This window comes from Lissotriton helveticus, chromosome 4_1 (assembly GCF_964261635.1).
Source record: "Lissotriton helveticus chromosome 4_1, aLisHel1.1, whole genome shotgun sequence".
NCBI lineage: Eukaryota > Metazoa > Chordata > Amphibia > Caudata > Salamandridae > Lissotriton > Lissotriton helveticus.
The window spans coordinates 802602277-802622826 of record NC_136063.1 but is presented as its reverse complement, the minus strand read 5'-3'; the positions used below and the strand labels follow the sequence as shown (position 1 = coordinate 802622826).

Sequence of the window (20550 nt, the reverse complement as noted above, 5' to 3'; positions counted from 1 at the left end):
CCCCCACATACAACCCCCCACCCCTTTCGCTGAAAACTCCTTTCCAGCTGTACCTACACCACTCTCCTATACATTTTGTGTTTTCCAGTTTGTTTAGTATTGGCGTTAGGTTGTCCTCCGTTAGCAGACAAGACACTGGTATGTTGCTGAGTAAGCAGAAGACTATTGACAATGCTAGTACTTTGGGTAAAATAAAACAGTGGAAACTTGATGGTTTGAGCTGGCTTACTTATTAAAAATAATCCCAGCAGACCGATTTCCAGAGCACATACTGTTACCCATCCAGGTCAAGCAAATCTTCAAAACATTAGGTCTCAATTCTTCTTGCACAATTACAGTTTTTGAGTTCGTACTTGCACGCTGCATGGCTATATTGCACATTTCCAGAAATATGGAGGTTTACAAGGCCTGGCGACTAGGCAAATAAATTTGACCTGAAGTTACTTCAACTTAAGACAGGATTGGTTCTTGAGCAATAGCCCCATCGTCTGATCACACTACCTTTTTCATTTATCTTCATAATTTAATTTACCTACTACGGGAACTTCTATACGTATAATGTACAGTATTACCCATTAGCTGTCTGACTGTTGGTCAGCACTACCCTAGGATGACATTTATTGAGTTTGTGCTTTTAAGTTACGCTTAAAGTGAGTTATCGTTGGTGAATCCTACTAACAAAAGGGGTTGGGGGCATTCTGCACTTACCCGTTTAAGTTGAGTTGAGGTTGGCCCAAATTGCACTATTAAGGGCTTTCTTATCTATCGCCCTCCCGGTATGGCTACCACGTTTATTGAGAGTCTCCTCGAGGCTATAACGTTTTCTGCCTTACGTCATAATAAGTTTATGATTGTTGGAGACCTCAATATACACTTGAATGATGTTAATTGCCGCGAGGCTGTGTCCCTGATTAATTCTCTCAGAGCTTTGATGTTTGGTCTGGTTGATAATAGAGCCACACATCAAGCTGGGTACCTGTTGGACCCTATTTTTGCTAATTGGGAAGATATTACTGTATCGGCCCCGATTAAGATCTTGTGGTCAGATCACTATGTGATCCCCTTCACATTTAGAAGGCAGCCCAATAGGGTGCCGTTGCAGAAACTCACTGCAGTTAAACGTAGGGACTGGAGGAAATTTAGCCATGAGGCTTTCAATCTAACCCTAGAACAGGATCCCCCTAAGCTCAGTGATAATCTGGTTGAGGCATGCAGGAGGTATGATGATTGGGTCGAGAGTGCTCTCGATAAAGTGGCCCCCTGGACTCAAAAAGCTATGGCACGGAGAACTAAATCCGCCCCATGGTTCACTGCCGAGCTGCGTGCCGCTAAAGCTAAATGCAAGACTTTGGAACGGAGGTGGAGAGTGGAATTTGCCCCCGCGTTACGTGAAGTCTACAAAAAGGAACTAAAGTCCTATCACGGTCAGATTAGGAAATCTAAAAGAGACTACTATCATCGGAGGATTGACGGTTCAGAGAATACCTCCAGAGAGCTTTTCATGATCTTGAAGGAACTGTCTGCCCCTCTAGTGAATTCAGGAGATGCCCCCTCATCGATAGTCATGTAACGATATAGCGGACTTCTTTGTGGGGAAGGTAGAAAAGATCTACTCGTCGTTTCAGTCCATCTCACAACATACAATCCCGTCAGGTCCCTGTCTTGTAATCCAGGCAAAAAAATATCTTGAGGAATTTGAGGTCCCGAGAGCGGAGGAGCTAACCAGTATCTTACTGGATATTCACTCTGGCTCCCCCCTGGATGTGGTCCCTGCGAGGATCCTTCGCAAACATCTCACTCAGGTAACGGAGCACATTGGGAATATGGCCTCACTATCCTTCCGTGAATGCCTGGTTCCTGACAGTTGGAAACTGGCACAAGTTGTCCCTATAAAAAAGAAAGCCCATATTAGCATGACACAACTGGATAATTTAAGACCTATCTCTCTCCTTCCCTTTTGCGCAAAGGTAGTAGAGAAACTAGTTAACCAACAGTTGGTGGGCTTTGTTGAGGAAAATAAACTCCTCCACGTGTCTCAATCGGGATTTAGGGCCAAACATTCAACGGAGACCGCCCTTCTTTTTTCTACAGAACTGTTGCGGAGCAGGGTGGATGAGGGTCACACGGCCGCCTTGGTCCTATTGGACCTAAGTGCGGCGTTTGACACCGTGTCACACCCAGTATTACTAGGCCGCCTAAGCGAGAAGGGAATAACTGGTCCTGCTCATAAGTGGCTGGTCTCCTTCCTCATGAACAGGAGATTTCAAGTGGTCTGTCCTCCCTGTAAGTCCAGTGTAAGATGCCTTAAACAAGGGGTTCCTCAGGGCTCGATTTTGAGCCCTACACTGTTCAATCTGTATATGGAACCCCTTGCCAAACTGGTAGAGTCATATGGGATTGATATTGTCTCATATGCAGATGATACACAACTGGTGATCAATCTGTCCCGTGATCCAGTTGTGGAGGCTGAGAAATTTTCGAACTGTTTGGTGGCACTTGATGGGTGGATGAAGCAGAACTACCTCCGCCTGAATGGTAATAAGACAGAGGTTCTTATTGTTGGTTCCTGCCCATCTATCTGGACTTCCGCCTGGTGGCCGGCTGAATTGGGCGCTGTCCCCGCCCCGGTAGACTCAGTTAAAAACTTGGGGATTCACCTGGACTCTAACCTTGACTACACTAAACATGTTAACAATATTGTTGGCAAATGTTATGGCATTTTGAAAGTCTTGAGGAAGATCCTCGACTTATTGCCTCCCAACTCCAGGAAAACAATGGTCCACGCATTAGTTACCTCCCATTTAGATTATGGGAATTCCCTCCTTTGTGGACTCAGTCAAAAAGGCCTTATACAGCTACAACGCGTTCAGAACGCTGCTGCCAGGCTGGTTCTGAATCTCCCTAGGAGGGCGTCTGGGAAGAATGCCCTGCGCAGCTTACATTGGCTCCCTGTTAGGGAGCGCATTAAATTTAAAACTATGTGTATCACTCATCGCATAGCTCATAAAAAAGCACCTTTGTATCTTCAGGATTTGCTCCCCATCTATCGTCCCTCACGCCATCTCAGGTCAATGGGTTGTATGCTACTAGTGGTCCCTCGGATCCACAGAGCCAGGATGGGGGGTCGGTCGTTTAGATATTTGGCCAGTAAGGACTGGAATGACCTGCCCATTGAATAGAGGATGGAACCATCTGAAGCAAGGTTCAGACAGAAGCTGAAAACCTTTCTTTTCCCCAAAGCGTATTAGTTAGTTTTCTTTCGGCAGGACCTTGGGCTGTCCCTCTGCTAGTCGGCTGTGGGAGGATTACTGGGAGTCTCAGCGCGGGGACGCACTGTTCTTTGTGCAACCATGCGCTTAATAAATGTTATTAATAATAATAATAATAATAATAATGTCTTCCTCCTAAAGGTTTCAGCTCTTACGTTGCGCGGCAGAAGCTCAGCGCTCCTTAGTTAATGCACAGGAAGTGCATGAGGAAGAGAACTGTACTTGGTCAGGTTGCGAGATGATTTTTGGTGGATCAGAAAAGTACGACCAGTATTAAAAAAAAAAAGGCTTTTAAATTCTGTTTTTATCTTTTCACATTTCTCTCGTGCTTCAAAGACATAGGTCAAATGTTAGCAGCCATTTTTAATGGAAATCTACTGTCTGTAAATGACAATGCACTACCAGACGATGCTTTAGTTACATTCAGAGATCTCCCGTCATGTGCATTATGAGGAGTTGGGTCTCAAACGTTTATTGTTCTGAAAAGTGGGTTGTTGTTCTGAAATGTTAGGGATCCACTGGTATAAATAGTTAATTTGTAAGTTAGGCAGGACAGTTAAGCTACGGGCATTCTGTCTTTTACTGGCAGACAATGGATAGATCATCTTGACTATCAGATATGGTCCTACCTTATCAAGCTATAAGAAAGCCGCACCATTGCATTTTGGACAAATAGCAACACCTGGATCAGCTGTTTGGATAGCCTTCATAGAGAAATTTGTATAAAGCCAGGAAACAGTTTGTCTCTGCTTCCAGTACAGTTTCTCTCTAGATAAGTGATTATTTTAACTTTGGTGGACCCCCACTTAATCATTACTGGAATCTGGGGACCCCTACTGAGTTAAAACTGATACTCGGGGGAACCCGCCCAAAGCAATTTTGATGATTTGAACCGCAGAACAATACACAAAAATACCGACACATGCATTCATCAAACAAAAACACAAACAGTTAAATATTTTATTTAATTCATAAATAAATATGAAGAAAACTAAATTCATTTCAAAGGTTAGAGCTTTTCTAAATTCAATTGAGGCCACCCTTCTATCATGCTGTATTCTGTGTATCAGTTTGAGGATATCAATTTAATTTTTAGCCTCAAATTTCAGATTCTTTCACATTTGCAGAATATTTTACATTTTGCTTCTTTACTCTATTAGGCCTTATTAATATGTTAAAATTATTTTCTAAGCAGTTACGGCCCCACTGAGTAAGTACTGTGGACCCCAGAGGTCTTCAAATCACAGGTTAAGAACCACTGCTCTAGATTATCAAAATCGGGAAGATGAAAGGTTTGAGCTTTTGCGGTTGTGGTTCCAAGGCCCTATCTCCATTAAGGAGCCAGTCCAATGTCTTCAATTTATAGGGTATTGGTAGATATTAATTGAAGTGATAGACTGGGGGGTATCAAATATCTGTTTAAAGCCGGTTGCTGTTTTATACCGAAGAATGATTTCACTGTTACGCTGTTCAAATGAATAATTCTGGCTTCAGTTTTTACTCAGCCTCATCACTTGTTGGACCATAATTAAGCAATGTTGGCAGAGAAAGAGAGCTCCCAACGTTAGTCTTTCACCGAAGGCATTTTTGGGAAATCCCAAGCTAAGGCTAGTGGCCTTTTCTAAACCCAGGTCAATAACTGCTTCCCTATTCCATCAACTAACTAATAGCTACCATAAAATGTATCCCCCATTGGGTCATAGAGAGGAAGGAACCGGTCTTAAAAAGTAGACCAAATCCTTTTATCCCTTGTAATGACTTCAAACCTGGCTCCCTGCTGTTACGTTTCACCCCTAATTTTTCCCCCAAAATCACTTTCTCTGCAAAATACAGGTGCAATTTCAGTGCTACATCAGGGAGACGCAGGGGCTTCCTGGATTCAGAGGGTTCTCTCCCCTTAGCCAGGGGGAACTAGTGTCTCTACATACAGACAGCAAATATTTATACCTGGTGTGGGGAAGAGGCAGGATAGGGGCAATTTGTGCTTCCTACATGATATTTGGTCACCTATTCATCAATAAAATACAAATTGAATACTCTGTTTTAAGACGCAGAGATGCTTTAACATTTAAGAATGTTTGTTTAATACTCAAGAATATTAACCTTCATTGTTTTAGGTGCCAAATTTCCAATCAAATGGACTGCACCTGAGGCGGCGTTGTACGGCCGGTTTACGATAAAGTCTGATGGCTGGTCCTTTGGAATTCTGCTGACCGAGCTGGTGACAAAGGGCAGGGTGCCCTATCCAGGTGTGTAAGAAATGCTCTGTGCATCAGTTCGAAAGCTCATGGATTGTTATGCAAGCGAAGCTCGATTAAAGATTTTTAGGTTTTATTATATGGTACTACAAAAACCACCCGCTTGAAATTCATGTCGGAATTTGTTGAAAGTTTTGTTTTAGATTTTTAAATGTTGATAGGGTGATATAGAGTCAAGATATTATACATTCTTAGCGTGCATTCACCCCCTTCTGCACCACTCCCTGTATACTACCAACTAGAAAGTATTAACCTAAGATAACTTAAGAGCATGTGAGGATGCAGTTCATTGTCTGGGTTAAGCATTGGTCCTTTTGCTACAGACACTGAAATGCACAACATTGCTTAAAATATTCTGAAATCAAAAATATGTTGCTGGTTTTGGTTTTAAGCAACATGGTTAACAAATTTCTTTTCATACTCGTGTTCTGTCTGATTTTGTTAGTTATGCAGTTTGAGGCCTGTCATTCTTCCTTACCTAATGATGTGTCAATTCTACAGAGGAGGATTTAGCCACGCAGTCACGTGACGGTGTTGGCTGCATTCTGCAAGCGCCTTCTATGAAGTGGAACAAGCAGATACATGAAATTTCACTGCTACGGCTGAACACTATACCTGGGGATATTTTTTTCAAATTAGTGGTTTCTTCTTTCCTTTGGTAGGATGTAACACAGATTAGTTGGGAATTTATTACCAGTACCACTTTCTCCAAATTGTGTATTTAGGATACATAATTATTCCTTCACATGTGCAAATAAGATGGTATTGGAATGTTTTTTTAATGCATGTTAATACTTTTAGAAATAATCACTTAAAGGAAGGAATCTTTTTGAATGCACATGTTGTTTATCCATAAGATGCATTCAGTAAAATGCCTTGTTGCTTGATTCCCCCTCCCTCTCTGTGTCACTAGTCCCCGTTCACTTTCTCATGCAACCAACTGCTACTGTCATTGCACTGCTGCTAGTCCATGTTCCTTCCACAGTCATCGCTCTAATGGCACTTCCCTCCCCCTTCACCTCTTCAGTTTGTCAATTATCCACCCTGCTAATGACCACGAACACTACTACACCTACAAGCCCCACTTGTCAGTTTTTTAGGTCGAGCCTACAGCAGCGCATGCGCTGCTTGCGTGACTTTTAGTAAGGGGGTTTTCAAAGTGCTACCAGAGGCCTTTGCTGGCCTCAAGCTGGCGGTAATTCGTGCGTGCAAGCGCTCAGACACCATCTGTCTTTTCTCCATCACGGGTAATTAAGTGCATCGCAATCACTTTCATTTTCGGCAATTAAGTGCATCGCGATCGCGGTGCACTTTCACTTGCGGTGCCCGCGCGGCCATTGCTTTTTGCACGTGCATGTTGAACTTTACATTTCCTTTGAGGAAAGTAAAATCGCCGAACCTTTAATCAACAATTACTCTGGAAGCAGACGACAACACATTACAAACTCCACACAACTGCTTAGTTGACTAATAATTTACAACAATTTTGGAGACGCTGTTGACACAATTTGTTAGCATAGTTAACTGGCTGAGCTTTGAGAAACCAGCACAGTGCTTGCTCCCTTAAACATTCAGGCCTCGCACAGCAGCATGTGTTTCCGATTGCGCGCCGGCTTCGGCCTAATGTAACTTGCAATCTGTATTTCGTGCCCTCTGCATTCATGAGGTAAAAAGGAAGCTTTTTTTAGCCAACACATTACAAATTGCCTCATACGAAACAGCTTGAAAACAGAGGCATTCGGTTGCCATCAAATGCACAATCCATCCACATCTTCATTATAAACTGAAAGCAGGACTTTCAGACGGAAACAGACGCTGGATTTGAAAACAAATTCATCAGCGCTTAATTTGTATAATACTATACAATAACTGTTATTGTTGTTTTTTTCACCGACATCTCTCCAGATGTACACTATGTTGGCAGAAGAGAGGAGAAAGCCCAGTGGTAGCCAGCGATGGCTGCTTTGAGAGGCACCTGGTTTCTTTCATCTCCTCCGGGTGATTTACGGTCTTTCCTCTTGATCTGTGATAAAGCTGTGAGTGACCAGTCAGTCAGTCAGAATATCTTTATTCGACTTATTCAAAGTCATACAAAGAAGAAAACGATAAAACATTTCATACAAAACTATTTCCTTCTTTTTCCTTAAGGACAATTATATAAATATACAATTTAAGAAAGTATTATACACAGTTAAAAAGTATTACATTCTTAAGATAAACATACATAATAAAACATTTACTTTAAGGCGAAGTTTGGCAGACAGCTTTCGCCCTTGAGGCGGCTACCAGAAAATTAGCTATGCAAAAAGTGATGCGCGGATTAGACATTAATTGTAGAAAGAGCAGAGCCGGTCTCACTTGAGTGAAGCCGGCCTCTTTCAGAATAGGGAACAAATATTTTTTTCTCTGCTCTATATACAACCCACAAAACATAACAAAATGCATTGTGTCCTGCACAGAGAACTGGTCACAACAACAGGGAGGGGCTAAGTCCGGCTTCTGCCAGCTTTTAAAAGAACCTAGATAAAAGTGTAACAAGTTGAATCTAAACTTAGTTAATAAAAACCTGTGAAAGGGGATTGTAACAAAACTAAGATAGGATGCAAGTGAGGATGAGCTAACCAGAAGGCAATGTTCCCTTACTGATGGTTTCACCAATTCACATTCCTCTCGGCATGCTTCCTTCCTTTCCCTAAATGATTGTTTTATAAAGTCAAGATCTTGTGCCTTGATATTCTCTGGGGAGGAAAAAAGCTCCGGACGTCCCAGGTCTGTGAATGTTTTAGCTAAATAAGCCAGCCATGGGATATTATTAAATTTGTCCAGAGACAGCACATCGTGCATGATTTTATGATTATGGGGAAGTTCCTCGTTCATCCACATTTTCAGCCATAGGATCAGAGGGGACATACTCAAGAGTATCTGACAGATAAGGTAGGCCCACTTCTTTGTGGATAGAGTAAGTTGGGGTTGACTGTGGTACAGAAAGCAGGGTTCTGATGAATCTGTTCTCTGCTCTCTGTATTAGATCTAAATTTACATACCCCCACAGGGCGGAACCATATAGCGCAATGGCCACAGGTTTACACTTGTAGATTTTTAAGAGGGCTTCCATAGGCCTAGCCCCTAACTTACCGGCAAAGCCCAAGAGAGCTGATGACGATCTAGTTACAGCTAATCTCTTTGCTCTTATCTGTGGCCCCCAGGACCCTTTCTGGTCAAACAGTACACCTAAATAGGGGAATGTGGATACCTTAGAGACGAGGTCCCCCCTGCAGTAGAATGTTTTGCGTCTTTTTTTATTGCACTCACGCCCCATTACCATTGTGTGTGACTTTGCTACATTTACCTTAAGGTCCAGACGCTCCATGAATGAACCGAAGGCGTCCAGCAAATGCTGGAGGCCGACACCCGTGCGAGCGATCAGCACAGCGTCATCCGCATACAGAAGTGCCGGGATTTGGGCACCTCCTGCATACGGGACGTCGGCCTCCTGCCCCCGCAGGTGTGCGCCCAGGCCATTGATGTAGATGATGAAGAGCAAGGGGGCCAGTATACAGCCTTGCCGTACCCCCTTTAGGGATTTAAATAGGGCCTACGTCTGCCATCATTAGTTACACGTACAGCTGCAAAGAGCTCCTGGTGCATAGTGGCCATGAACGCAACCAAGGCTTCATCGATGCCCATCTCCAACAGGATCAACCACAACTTTGATCTATTGACCAAGTCGAAGGCCGAGGAGAGGTCCATGAATGCAAGAAACACGGACCCCTCCTTGGCCACAGTATATTTGGAGATAAGCAAATGCAGATTAACGCACTGTTCAATGGTCCCTTTTTTTTCCCTAAAGCCATATTGTATCTCGGCAAGCCCGCCGCAGCTCTCCACATTCTCCCTCAATCTAGATATAAGGACTCGACCTAAGATTTTTACAGTTGAGTCCAAGAGGGATATAGGCCTATAACAGGCGGGATCATCCCGCTGGCCTTTATTTTTAAAAATAGGAACAATAGTGGATGTAGCCCATGAGGCGGGAACTGGGTTACCATTAACTGCATTAAACACATTTGTCAAAACCTCTGCCCACAGTTTTGGTGAGTACATAAAAAAGTCTGCAGGGACGCCATCAGGGCCAGGTGCCTTGTGCTTTGTAGTGTCCAAAATAGCTTTTTCCACTTCTTGAGGGTTAAAAAGGATGGGGCGGGGGGCTGCAATGCCCAACGGGACATCATTAATTTCTTCCTCCTCGTCCCCGTAAACCTTTTTAAAGTGGGACAGCCATATTTCGTCGGGGATCACGCAGTCCATGGAATCATTGTTCTCATCTGAGAATAAAGGCTGTTTAATGATCTCCCAAAATCTCCTACTGTCCTTCAACACAGCCGATGAAAGGAGATTTTCCCATGCTTCGCATTTGATGGTGTCCTTACGCTTCTTTATAGCTAACTTGTAGATTTTCCTTAATCTGGTAATGTCTTCTTTTACCCTAGGGATGTTTTTTAGGGCTACCAGCAGTGATCTGTGGGCATTTGAGCATGCTGAATCAAACCAGCGCATCGTTCCAGGGGTTCCCTTTTTTGGCTTAGCTAAGAGGTCCTTAGACACCTGGCCACATATTACCTCAAATGCCTCTACTATTTCTTTGCCCTGCGCGCAAGGGTTTTTACAGATCTCTACCTTGACCTTGATTTTAGGAAAATTATTTGCGTAAAATTCTTCCGGGATCACTTTGGCCCATTTCACTCGCCTATCTTGATCAGTAGTCCTCAAGGGGTGGGCAAGTTTTGCTGTTATTGGGGGTGCTCCCATCTGGGCTCCCCAGGCCACTTCAAGTACTACCGGATTATGGTCGCTAAAGTGTATTTGTACCGCGCGATAATCCGTAGTCCGGTTAAGAATGCCTTGTGATGTGGTAAATAAATAATTAATTACCGGTACTATTTTTGAATACAGTGAATAAAACAGATAGCTCAATAAATAAGAGACAGGATTCGAGGTATCTTGAGTCTTACAGGTTTTAATCAGACATAAGGGAAGGGACAGGAACGGGATAGAGCAGATTAAAAACAGTAGATATACAATATAATGATAGTACCCAAAATCACAAACATCAATGATTTTAAAAAGATTTTGTTAATCAAGTAAACACAATCTATTTTTGTAAAAAGTTTCTCAATATTTAAAAAACAATATGAAAAATTTCACAGTTGTTGTAGGAGTCGACGCGGCGTTTCGGTGTTTGAATGATTTCACCTTCTTCAGGACAAACAATTCTATTTAAAAAAACGTCACAATTAGGTACATACTGTGATTCCATCCAAATTACATTGTGTTTCATATTCTTACTAACACTTAGTAACAATTGTTTGTCCTGAAGAAGGTGAAATCATTCAAACACCGAAACGCCGCGTCGACTCCTACAACAACTGTGAAATTTTTCATATTGTTTTTTAAATATTGAGAAACTTTTTACAAAAATAGATTGTGTTTACTTGATTAACAAAATCTTTTTAAAATCATTGATGTTTGTGATTTTGGGTACTATCATTATATTGTATATCTACTGTTTTTAATTTGATTTGTAATAAATTGTATACTTTTATACCATACACACTGTGAAGGTTTCTATTCTCCTTTTCCAAATTGTTTTTTGTTTATTAATTATATTTGTCACATTTATATATTTGTTGGCTACTGGGTTTGCGAGATAAATGGGCAATACACTGATAGGTTCTAAGTAAGGTAGTGATCTGGGGACTTGCTCTGTTCCTTCAACTTATACTCCTTGTCCCTAATCTGACTGTTAAGGAGGCCTCCCTCTTTTTTATACACAGGAACGGGATAGCCTGCACGGAAATAGAATGGATGCAGCTGCCGGGGGCAGGATCTGGGGACATGGGTAACTTTCAGTAACAGTACACAGTATATATACTAAAACAATTACATTACATTCAATACAGTAGGCGTAGCAGTAGGCGTAACTCGTAGCAGTCGCGAAAGATAAGGACAAAATGATGTAACAAGAAGGCGTGTACAGGGCGTATACATAGACATGTGATGTAAACGTCACAGAAGTGTCATAAATGGGGCGGAAACATGGAGGGGGCTACCTGAGCAGCTGGGACCTTTAACCTAGTGGTGCGCGCAAACGGGCAATGACGTGTTACCAGGAAGAACTGGGGGCTATGACTTCTGCACTAGAAGAAGAGACTAAAAGTCTGCGGTGTCAGGGCGACATGTACCTATGGCATATCTAGTATCTGGTGTTTGGAGTACATGTTGATAGAATCCAAAAGTTATCAGGGCAAAGGCTACTTGACCCTAAGACTGGTGCATGCATAATTCTACATGTATTGCGTGTGCTAGGAATATTCTATGAATATTAATACAGTATTTCTCTTACATGGAGACAGAAAGGCTAGACCATAGCTGGAACTATTGATGCGATTCAGTAGCTTAGGAATGCAGAGAAGGAGGGCTGGACTGATAACTAGAAGCATAACATACTCTTGGCAGACTGGGAGGCAGAGCCAGGCCGGGCCGGGCACTGCGAGGCAGGAAGTAAGTGAAGGGTCAGGGATGCAGGTGGGGGCTGTATCGCTCCTCGGAGTGGGTTCAGGAAACTGGAGCTTGAATCTGGTGTCCGGGCCCTTTTGAGGCCTAGAAACGGGGACAATTCAATGAATTAACGTGCACACTGTAAAATGTGGCAACATAGGCCTAATACTCGTTGCTTTCATGAAAACTGGAAACTGGCATACTAGAGTTGGACACAACTATAATTGCGTCTTTAATCGATCATAGGGGGATACATGCATATCGATCATGCACATATAGCATAATATGGGGAACATGTAGGCACATATAACATGGCAAAATTTACTTTTCCACATTCCCTCCTTGTGCCCTACGTTTCCATCAGGAAACATCAATATTCATGATACCATCTACTATTTCATATAGCATCATTTGCTCGTCTCAAATTGTCTTGGAACGGGATTTAGGACTAGGAATACAAGAGGTAGCACACATACCGCAAATCGCAGGGCCACATTGTAAACAGAGGCAGCAACTGAATATGATCATTACTGCTATACCTAGGAACGACAATACTTTCCATCCCCAGGCAGATATAATACTCCAGAGCCAACCGGACCATGTCCAGGTGCCTGGATTCTGGTGTAACTGATGGGCAATTTTATGAAGTCTGGTTATAGCTGAATAAACAGACGGCGCGTTATTAGGAAAGAAAATGCAGCAACTAGATCCGATGACTCTACATGCTCCTCCTCTATCGGCCAGTATGACGTCAAGAACGAGACGATTTTGGAGCACAACAAAACGCATAGCAGATTGCTCTTCAGTTAAGTTACCTAGAGCGGAAGTAGTCTCATTCACTACTGCTTCAAGGGTTCTGGTTAACCTACGTATTAGTTTACTATTCTGGACAGGTCCTATAAAGAAGAAGAAACCTTTATTGAAGTCTTGATATTGTTCTAGAGCAGTTTCAGTTTGATCGACAATTGGGGACTCGGTCTCCCTTCTATGTCTAATGTGTACTAGATGTGTGTTTCTGTGATAATCGGATGGGGCTAGAAAAACTGGTGGCAGTAGGAAGGCAATGTAACATGTTCCATCCCAATCGAGGGGCAGACGAACATATGCGGTCTGACCACAAACAAAATAAGAATGACGTGAGGCTTTGAAAATAGATTTCCCACTGTCACTATACTCGACAATAGTAGTACAATCACTATGTCCTACATGTGCGGAACCATTCTTACTGACACATAATTCGCCTTTGACTGGTAGTACTGAAATAGCAGGCAAATCTGGAGTAGTATCGGACTGAACATTCAGGACCATGAAATTCGAGGAATAATTACCTAAATCATATACTTCATTTTCTAGATCTAACCCTGTTCTATGGGAAAGACCTTGCTTGTCTGGGAAACATGTTCGATTCAGAAGGGACATATCAGTTGAGGAAGACGTTAACGTGGACCATGCTCCACACGAACCATTATGTGAAAACGGATAGGGAAAAAGTGGCAGAACTCCCTTCGGTGTCTGGAAAGGGGGGAGTCGACCACACACCCAACAATTAGTGGCATTGCTGGTCTGGTGTGAATAGTGCAACATTCGGATGAATGTGTTGTTACGCATAGCAAGACGATAGGATAGCTCGTGAGGAGGCAGATCACTAAATGTGTGCTCTACTCTAACATTAGAAAACATATGTACATGTGAAATTGGAAAACATAAATGTAAAGCATAACTTATGCATGTAACCATAAGACTCAAAAATAACAAAAAGAATAGAACGATAATACATCTTTTAGAGTTTTGACTAACTCTCTCACTGTGTGGGTCTATCTCATACATGTCAGGAACCTGTCTAACCGTTTCACCCGAGAGGGACTTAGACAATTAAACTGGCTGACTTATTTTACTAGACCTTAACTTGGCTTTATACTCCTGCTGCGGAGTTTTCTCTAACAGGGGAAGTTTGAATTCAGAGTCTGTGTTTGGGCAGTCCTTAAGAATAGGGCAGTCTTTAATAAATGTCTTTTGTCGCAATCCATGGAATTTCTTTATATGACTGGTATGCACCCAGCCTTTGCGGCCCTCGAGCTTGACGGCGGTCCTTGTTGTCAATAACACCAGCTGGGGCTCCTTCCAACGGGGCTCCAACGGACTTGAACGATCAAAATTTCGCACCAGGACAAATTCTCCCGGAACGACTTCATGCGGTTTCACCTCAGTGTTGTCTGGAAATGCAGCGGCAACCTGTGAACGACAAGAGTGTAGGGCAGACATCAAGGAAGCTAGGTAATCTGTCAGCATATTACTGGAAACGTCTGTAATCTTTCGGGGCATAGGTGTACCCCACATGTTTGGAGGGCGGCCGAATACGACCTCATACGGGGACAGACCTGATCTGGAATGTGCAACCATTCTCATGTAAAAAAGAGCTACTGGCAGAGCTACTAACCACTCTACACCTTTTTCTGTACACACTTTAGCAATGCGGATTTTCAAAGTCTGGGTATGTCTCTCTACGAGACCGGCTGCTTCAGGATGGCGTACACAATGGAACTTCCACTGGTACCCTAACAGAAGGGAAACTTGCTTCATGAGCTCGGATGAGAATGGCTGGCCGTTATCTGAATACACGACCCTAGGTAATCCATAACGGGGAAAAAACTCACGAACCAACTGCCTGGCAGTGGTCGCAGCTGTGTAATCTGGGACTGGATATGCTTCTGTCCACCTGGACAAAGCGCATACAACTACGAGGACGTACTTGAAACCTCGACATCGCTCCATCTGAATATAATCCATCTGGAGGACTTCAAAAGGGTGGTCAGGAGGTTGGAATCCACCTTGTTCCACCGGGACACTTTTACCTGGATTGAACTGACAACATATCATACAGGTATGGACTTTCTGCTTGGCTGCTGCACGTAAATGCTTGTTGAACCAAAGGTTCTGGATACTGTCTAACATAGCTTTTTCTCCTAGATGTGCTGGACTATGTGCGGTATTAATAATGACTTGAACCATAGAGTCGGGGAGAAACCATGTGGCTTTTCCCTTCGTCAACCATCCTTGATCTGTCTGGACCCCTCCTTGTTCAGACCATTTCTTGATTTCTTCGGGAGTAGCATGTGACTGTATGTCTATGACATCTTGTGTAGGGTCCTTAACTGTCATACAAGTAGTTTGATCTGGAGTGAGTGTCTGTGTCGTGTTAACTGGAATGTCTGGAGTCTGAGCTGTGAGCTTGGCTGTTCGATCTGCTAGATCGTTACCTTGGGAAATGATGTCAGTGACTTTCGTATGTGCCTTGCACTTCATGATAGCAATAGCTGTCGGTAAATGTATTGCATCTAACAGAGCTTGAATGAGGAGACCATGCTGGATCTTGGTTCCATGAGAAGTCATAAAACCTCGTTCCTGCCAGAGCACTCCAAAGTCGTGTACGACTCCGAATGCATAACGTGAATCTGTGTATATGTTTACTTTCATGTTCTTGGCACGTATGCAGGCTTGGGTCAGAGCGACTAGCTCTGCTGCTTGAGCAGACAGGGTGTCAATACGATGTGTTTCTATAACTTCGGTGTCAGTAGTCACTGCATACGCGGCTACTAGTTCTCCTGTACTTGTTCTCATACATGAACCATCCACATAAAGTGTCAGGTCGGGATCAGGTAATGCAATGTCTGTCAAATCTTGTCTTGGCTTTGACACAGTGTTAACAACTTCCACACAGTCATGTGTGGCAGGATTTGAAGTAACTGACGGTAACAGTGTAGCAGGATTTAGAATATTGCAGCGTCTGATTTCTATGTGTGGCTGAAACAGTGTCAGTTCATAACCTGTTAAACGTGCAATTGTCAAGTGCTGAGTCTGGGTTCGGTTTAAAAGAACTTCCACGGAGTGTGGAACTTGTACTGTCAGGGAGTGTCCTAACACTATGGAATCACTTTGTCTGATAGCTAGAGCTGTGGCTGCAACTGACTTGAGGCATGCAGGCAGAGCCTGGGCCACTGGATCTAATGTGCTCGAAAAATAAGCACATGGCTTGTATTGTCCTGCTTGATCTTGTGTAAGAACAGATAATGCAGTACCATCACGTTCTGTGACAAAAAGTGTAAAAGGCTTACTGTAGTTCGGTGTTGCTAGAACAGGTGCTTGGCATAAGGCTTTCTTTAACTCATTAAAAACAAGTGTATGTTCCTGGGTCCAAGGGAGGACAGTCGATGTGGCTGCCTCCTGTGTCGTTAACTGTATCAGTGGCTTGGCTAGAAATGCATACTGAGGAATCCATTGTCTACAGTAAGAAGTGAGGCCGATAAAAGCTCGCACCTCCTTCTGTGTCTTGGGCTGTGGAAGACGTGCTATTAACTGGATACGGTCAGGTGTCAACTGCCTACTCCTCTTGGACAGTAAGTGTCCTAAGTAGACCACTTGCTGGACACAGAATTGCAATTTGGAAGGGGACACCTTGTGCCCCATCTCGGCCAGAAAATACAGAACTGTAAGTGACGCTCGCTCGCAATCACGTTCAGAACGGGCTGTGATCAGTAGATCATCGACATACTGGAGCAGGGCAGTGTCAGTTGGCATGTGAATACTGTCTAGTTGTCTCTTAAGTGCTTGACTATAAATGCTAGGACTTTCTGTAAAACCTTGAGGAGCTCGTGTGAATTTATAGCTTCTTCCATTTAAACAGAAACCGAAAAGGAACTGGCTGTCTGGATGAATGGGGACACTGAACAATGCGTTCTTGAGATCGATAACTGTGAAGAACGTAGCTTCAGAATCAATGGCTGTCAAGAGGGATGAAATATCTGGGACTACTGGGTACTGGGGTATGATACATTTATTAAGTTCTCGAAGGTCAATCACTAATCGATATACGGGAGGTGCATTTGGATCAGTACGTTTCAGGACTGGAATGATAGGAGAATTACATACATTGGAGTCAGTTTCTACAACCACTCCTTGGGCAATAAGCTCGTCAATAATTTTGGATAAGGCTGCTACAGCCTCAGGTGGCAATTTGTACTGTCTGATTCGTAGTAATACAACACCTTGTTTGAGAGTCACACGATGGGGTGTGATATGCATACAACCTACATCAGTTGGACCTTGCGCCCATAAATGCTGTGGTACATTCAATAATCTTGGATCAAAATCTCGTAATACATAATGACCTTTAAAGTCCCTCAAGAACAGGCGGACCCCCTCTGGGGAACAACAAATGACTGCTCCTAATTCTTTCAATGTCTTAATGCCTAACAAATTTTCTGGACAAGATTTCGTGAGTAACAAATCAGTAGTTCGGGACAATGGACCGACTTCTAGAGTAACTGGTTTCGATATTTCATTAACAATAGGCTTTCCTGAAAATCCAAGGGAAACATTTCTAGAGCCTGAGAGCGGAGCCCCTGGAACCTCGTCATAACTGATGGTAGTCCTACTTGCCCCTGTATCGATCAGCAACTTTCTGTCTTTCCCTAATACTTGACTGTGTACATAGGGACCCTCTTGATCTACAGGTATCTCGATGAGAGGCAAGCCTACCTCCCTCTCTAGGCTGTTTCATGAATACGGCTGATAATCTGGATACTCTGTCTGTGCATACTGGTACATCTGCTGTGTAACATGCTGTGTTGCAGCGATAGGCTGCGGTACTGTAACTGTCTGTTGTGCGTTCTGTGGTGGCTGAGAAGTCTGTGAAACTTGTTCTTGTCTAGGCGGACGTGGTCTCTCTTTAGTTTTACCAGTAGCTATGTTGTGTTTCAGAACTGCACACTCGTTTATAAAATGACCTGGCTGTTTACAGTAATTGCAGGTCCCTTTAACGGGAGCTGTAGGATGACTGCCTTGATTCGGACCCCTCTTCTGACTGTCTTGTGGAACAGATTGTGCAACTAATACTTTCATTTTCGTGTCTTTCATACGTCTCCTTTCGTGTTCCTGCTCTTCCCTGATTCTGTTCTGGTGATACTGGAGCATTTGTAACATCTGTGACGGAGTATTAGCTTGCCACGTACTTTCGACTTTCAATACTCGATTTTTAACTTGTGGACTTGAATTCTCGACTAGTTTGGTAACAAAAAGATGAGGGTATGATTCACTACTTGTTTTCAGACCACTATTAACAATAAAACATTTTTCAAATCTAGAATAAAAATCACTAGTGTCTTCATCTTGTTTCTGTTTACAAGCTGAAATGGCATCCCAATCTTCCTTTTTCGTGGCTAGTAATCTTGGCAAAACTTGTATCAATAACTCGGGCAATTCTTTAGCTTTCCCCCCAAGACCGGTACCTGGTACTCGTGTATTATCTTCACCTTCTAGAGCTGTCCAATCTATCTTTTTCTCTCCCACCCCCCATTCTTTTTCCTTGAGTTTTTCATATATGCCCGCGGGCAACAGGACCTTTAACATTTTAATGATATCAGGATACGTGTATTCTCCCATACGGAGCATGTCTTTTAATTCACGATGGAACCCTGCTGGATCATTATCGTGACAGGGAATTAACTTCTTCATTTCTAAGAGTTCCATCTTTGTGATAGGGGTGTAAACAAATACTCGTTCTAGATCACCACCCGTTGTCCTAACTGGGTGTACTTCTCGTAACGGATTCTGTCTATCTATGTAAAATGATTTACTTTCTGGGGGTGAGACGTGAACAAAATGTGGATTCAGAAACGTTCGATATTTGTGGCGCTGTTCTAGAATGACACTAATTAAATCGGTACCTAGACCTCTCCATCTATACTGGAGTAACTCGTTCAATACATCATGTAGAGGACCTGGATCAGAATGTTGTTCCTCATATAGTGTAATGAGGTGCTGGATCATATACATACCCACCAGTCGCTGCTCGGCTGGGGGCAATTTCAGAAACATTTGTGCCACTATTTCGTCTGGAAAAGTGGTAGAATCAGTAGTCCATCGGACTGCTGATCGGGCTAGTTCTTGTTCATGCATTGTACTGAGCTCACTATAGCCTATTCGTGATTTCAGAATGTGATCGGTAGCTTGGAATACTTGCTCAAGAGAACACTGTTCTGGTGCTGGAGGAGGAAAAACTTTCTTGTGATCTAGGCGTGAATGTCGGTCGGGAAATCTAGTTCTACCTACATACGCTATTCTGGAGGGATTCTCGTCGTCTACCTCTTCAGAAAAAGAGTTGTCTTCTTTCACGTTTACTTGTATTGCTTCTCGTTTCTCGTGTAACTTTATTATTTCCCTACGAATTTTCTTGTACATACTCTCTATACAATTTTGTGTCTTATGTCTTCCCTCGGCTATATGGTCACTCCACCTGGTCAGGACTTTCATTTCTTCTTGATCTTTTTCCGGACAATCTTGTTCTCTTATTAAACAGTTAATGAAAAACTTTAAAAGCATGAGCTGGGTCTCGACTTTTCTTTGAGCCATGGCGTCGCGAATACTTTCTGGATCTACTCCTGTACGGATAAAACGATATATTCTGTCTAGATGTTCTCTCATATCGGGCAGGGTGTCCAAATAGTCGGTCACCCGTCTTAAACGTAATGAATATATGACCATGGTACCATCACCTGGAACTGGATCATAACGACATTCGGTAAGTGCTCGCTTGATATCTGTGAATGTATTCACTTTTGGCGTACGCTGTAACGCTAGTTCATGTAGCGTCATACGTTTGTGTTGAGGCGGGGTACCAGGAGAATCTCCCCCCGCGGCTCCTAAACTGGAATCGTCGGTGGGTACTGTACGTGCTGGTAGAGTGACTGATGTAGCAGGTACATGTACTGTCGGCTGGGCCGGGGGTGCTATAACGGATGCTGTAACTGGTGCTGTAACGTGAACCGTACCCACGGCCCCGGTGGCTGGAGGAACAGGAATTACATTATTTACGGGAGCAGGCGGAACAGGATTTGCATATTCTGGGACTGTATCGTCCAAATAGGACGAGAGAAAAATATCAGCTGCGGTCGGTTTGTGACGTAGCTTAATCGGGACCAATGGTGGCGGAAAATTACATGGTGCTTCCGGGGTTGCTTTTGGCAAGCCCTCGGCAAGGAGAGGATACATACCCTTAACAAGGGCATTTCTCTGTCTGTCTGACTGTTCTGCTTTAACTCGTTCACCTACTTCGATTAATTCCCTTTCTTGGGCTCTTTCTGAGGATTCTCTACTTAATTCTGTTTTCCTGATTTCTTTTTCGGTTCTTTTATGAGATTCTTTGCGCCATAACTCGATGGCATCTTTCTGGGACTGTCTGGCTTTCTTTTTCCATAATGCTTCTTCTACTCGCATGATGCACTCGGCATCCCATGTACCTGATACGGGCCATCTATATTGCTGTTCTAATTCCTTGGTATAGTCCGCCCATAAGTCTAGATATATTATGGCATCTAAGCCATGCTTGTGATACATAAAATGTCCTGGACTGTCCCTAGGCGGGACAGGAACTGCTTCCTCGAGTAACCCTTTTCGGGTTTTTAACTGAC

The 20550-nt window shown here is 43.2% G+C and overlaps 1 protein-coding gene across 2 annotated transcripts in view; it reads left to right on the top strand.

The window, feature by feature from the left end:
• YES1 (YES proto-oncogene 1, Src family tyrosine kinase) overlaps nt 1–20550 on the top strand; it is a 307066-nt gene that overhangs the window by 269479 nt on the left and 17037 nt on the right. For both annotated transcript variants that reach the window (XM_078687455.1, XM_078687456.1), the window contains exon 11: nt 5387–5518. In XM_078687455.1, coding sequence (XP_078543581.1) covers nt 5387–5518 — 132 coding nt within the window. The remainder of the gene's footprint in view (nt 1–5386; nt 5519–20550) is intronic.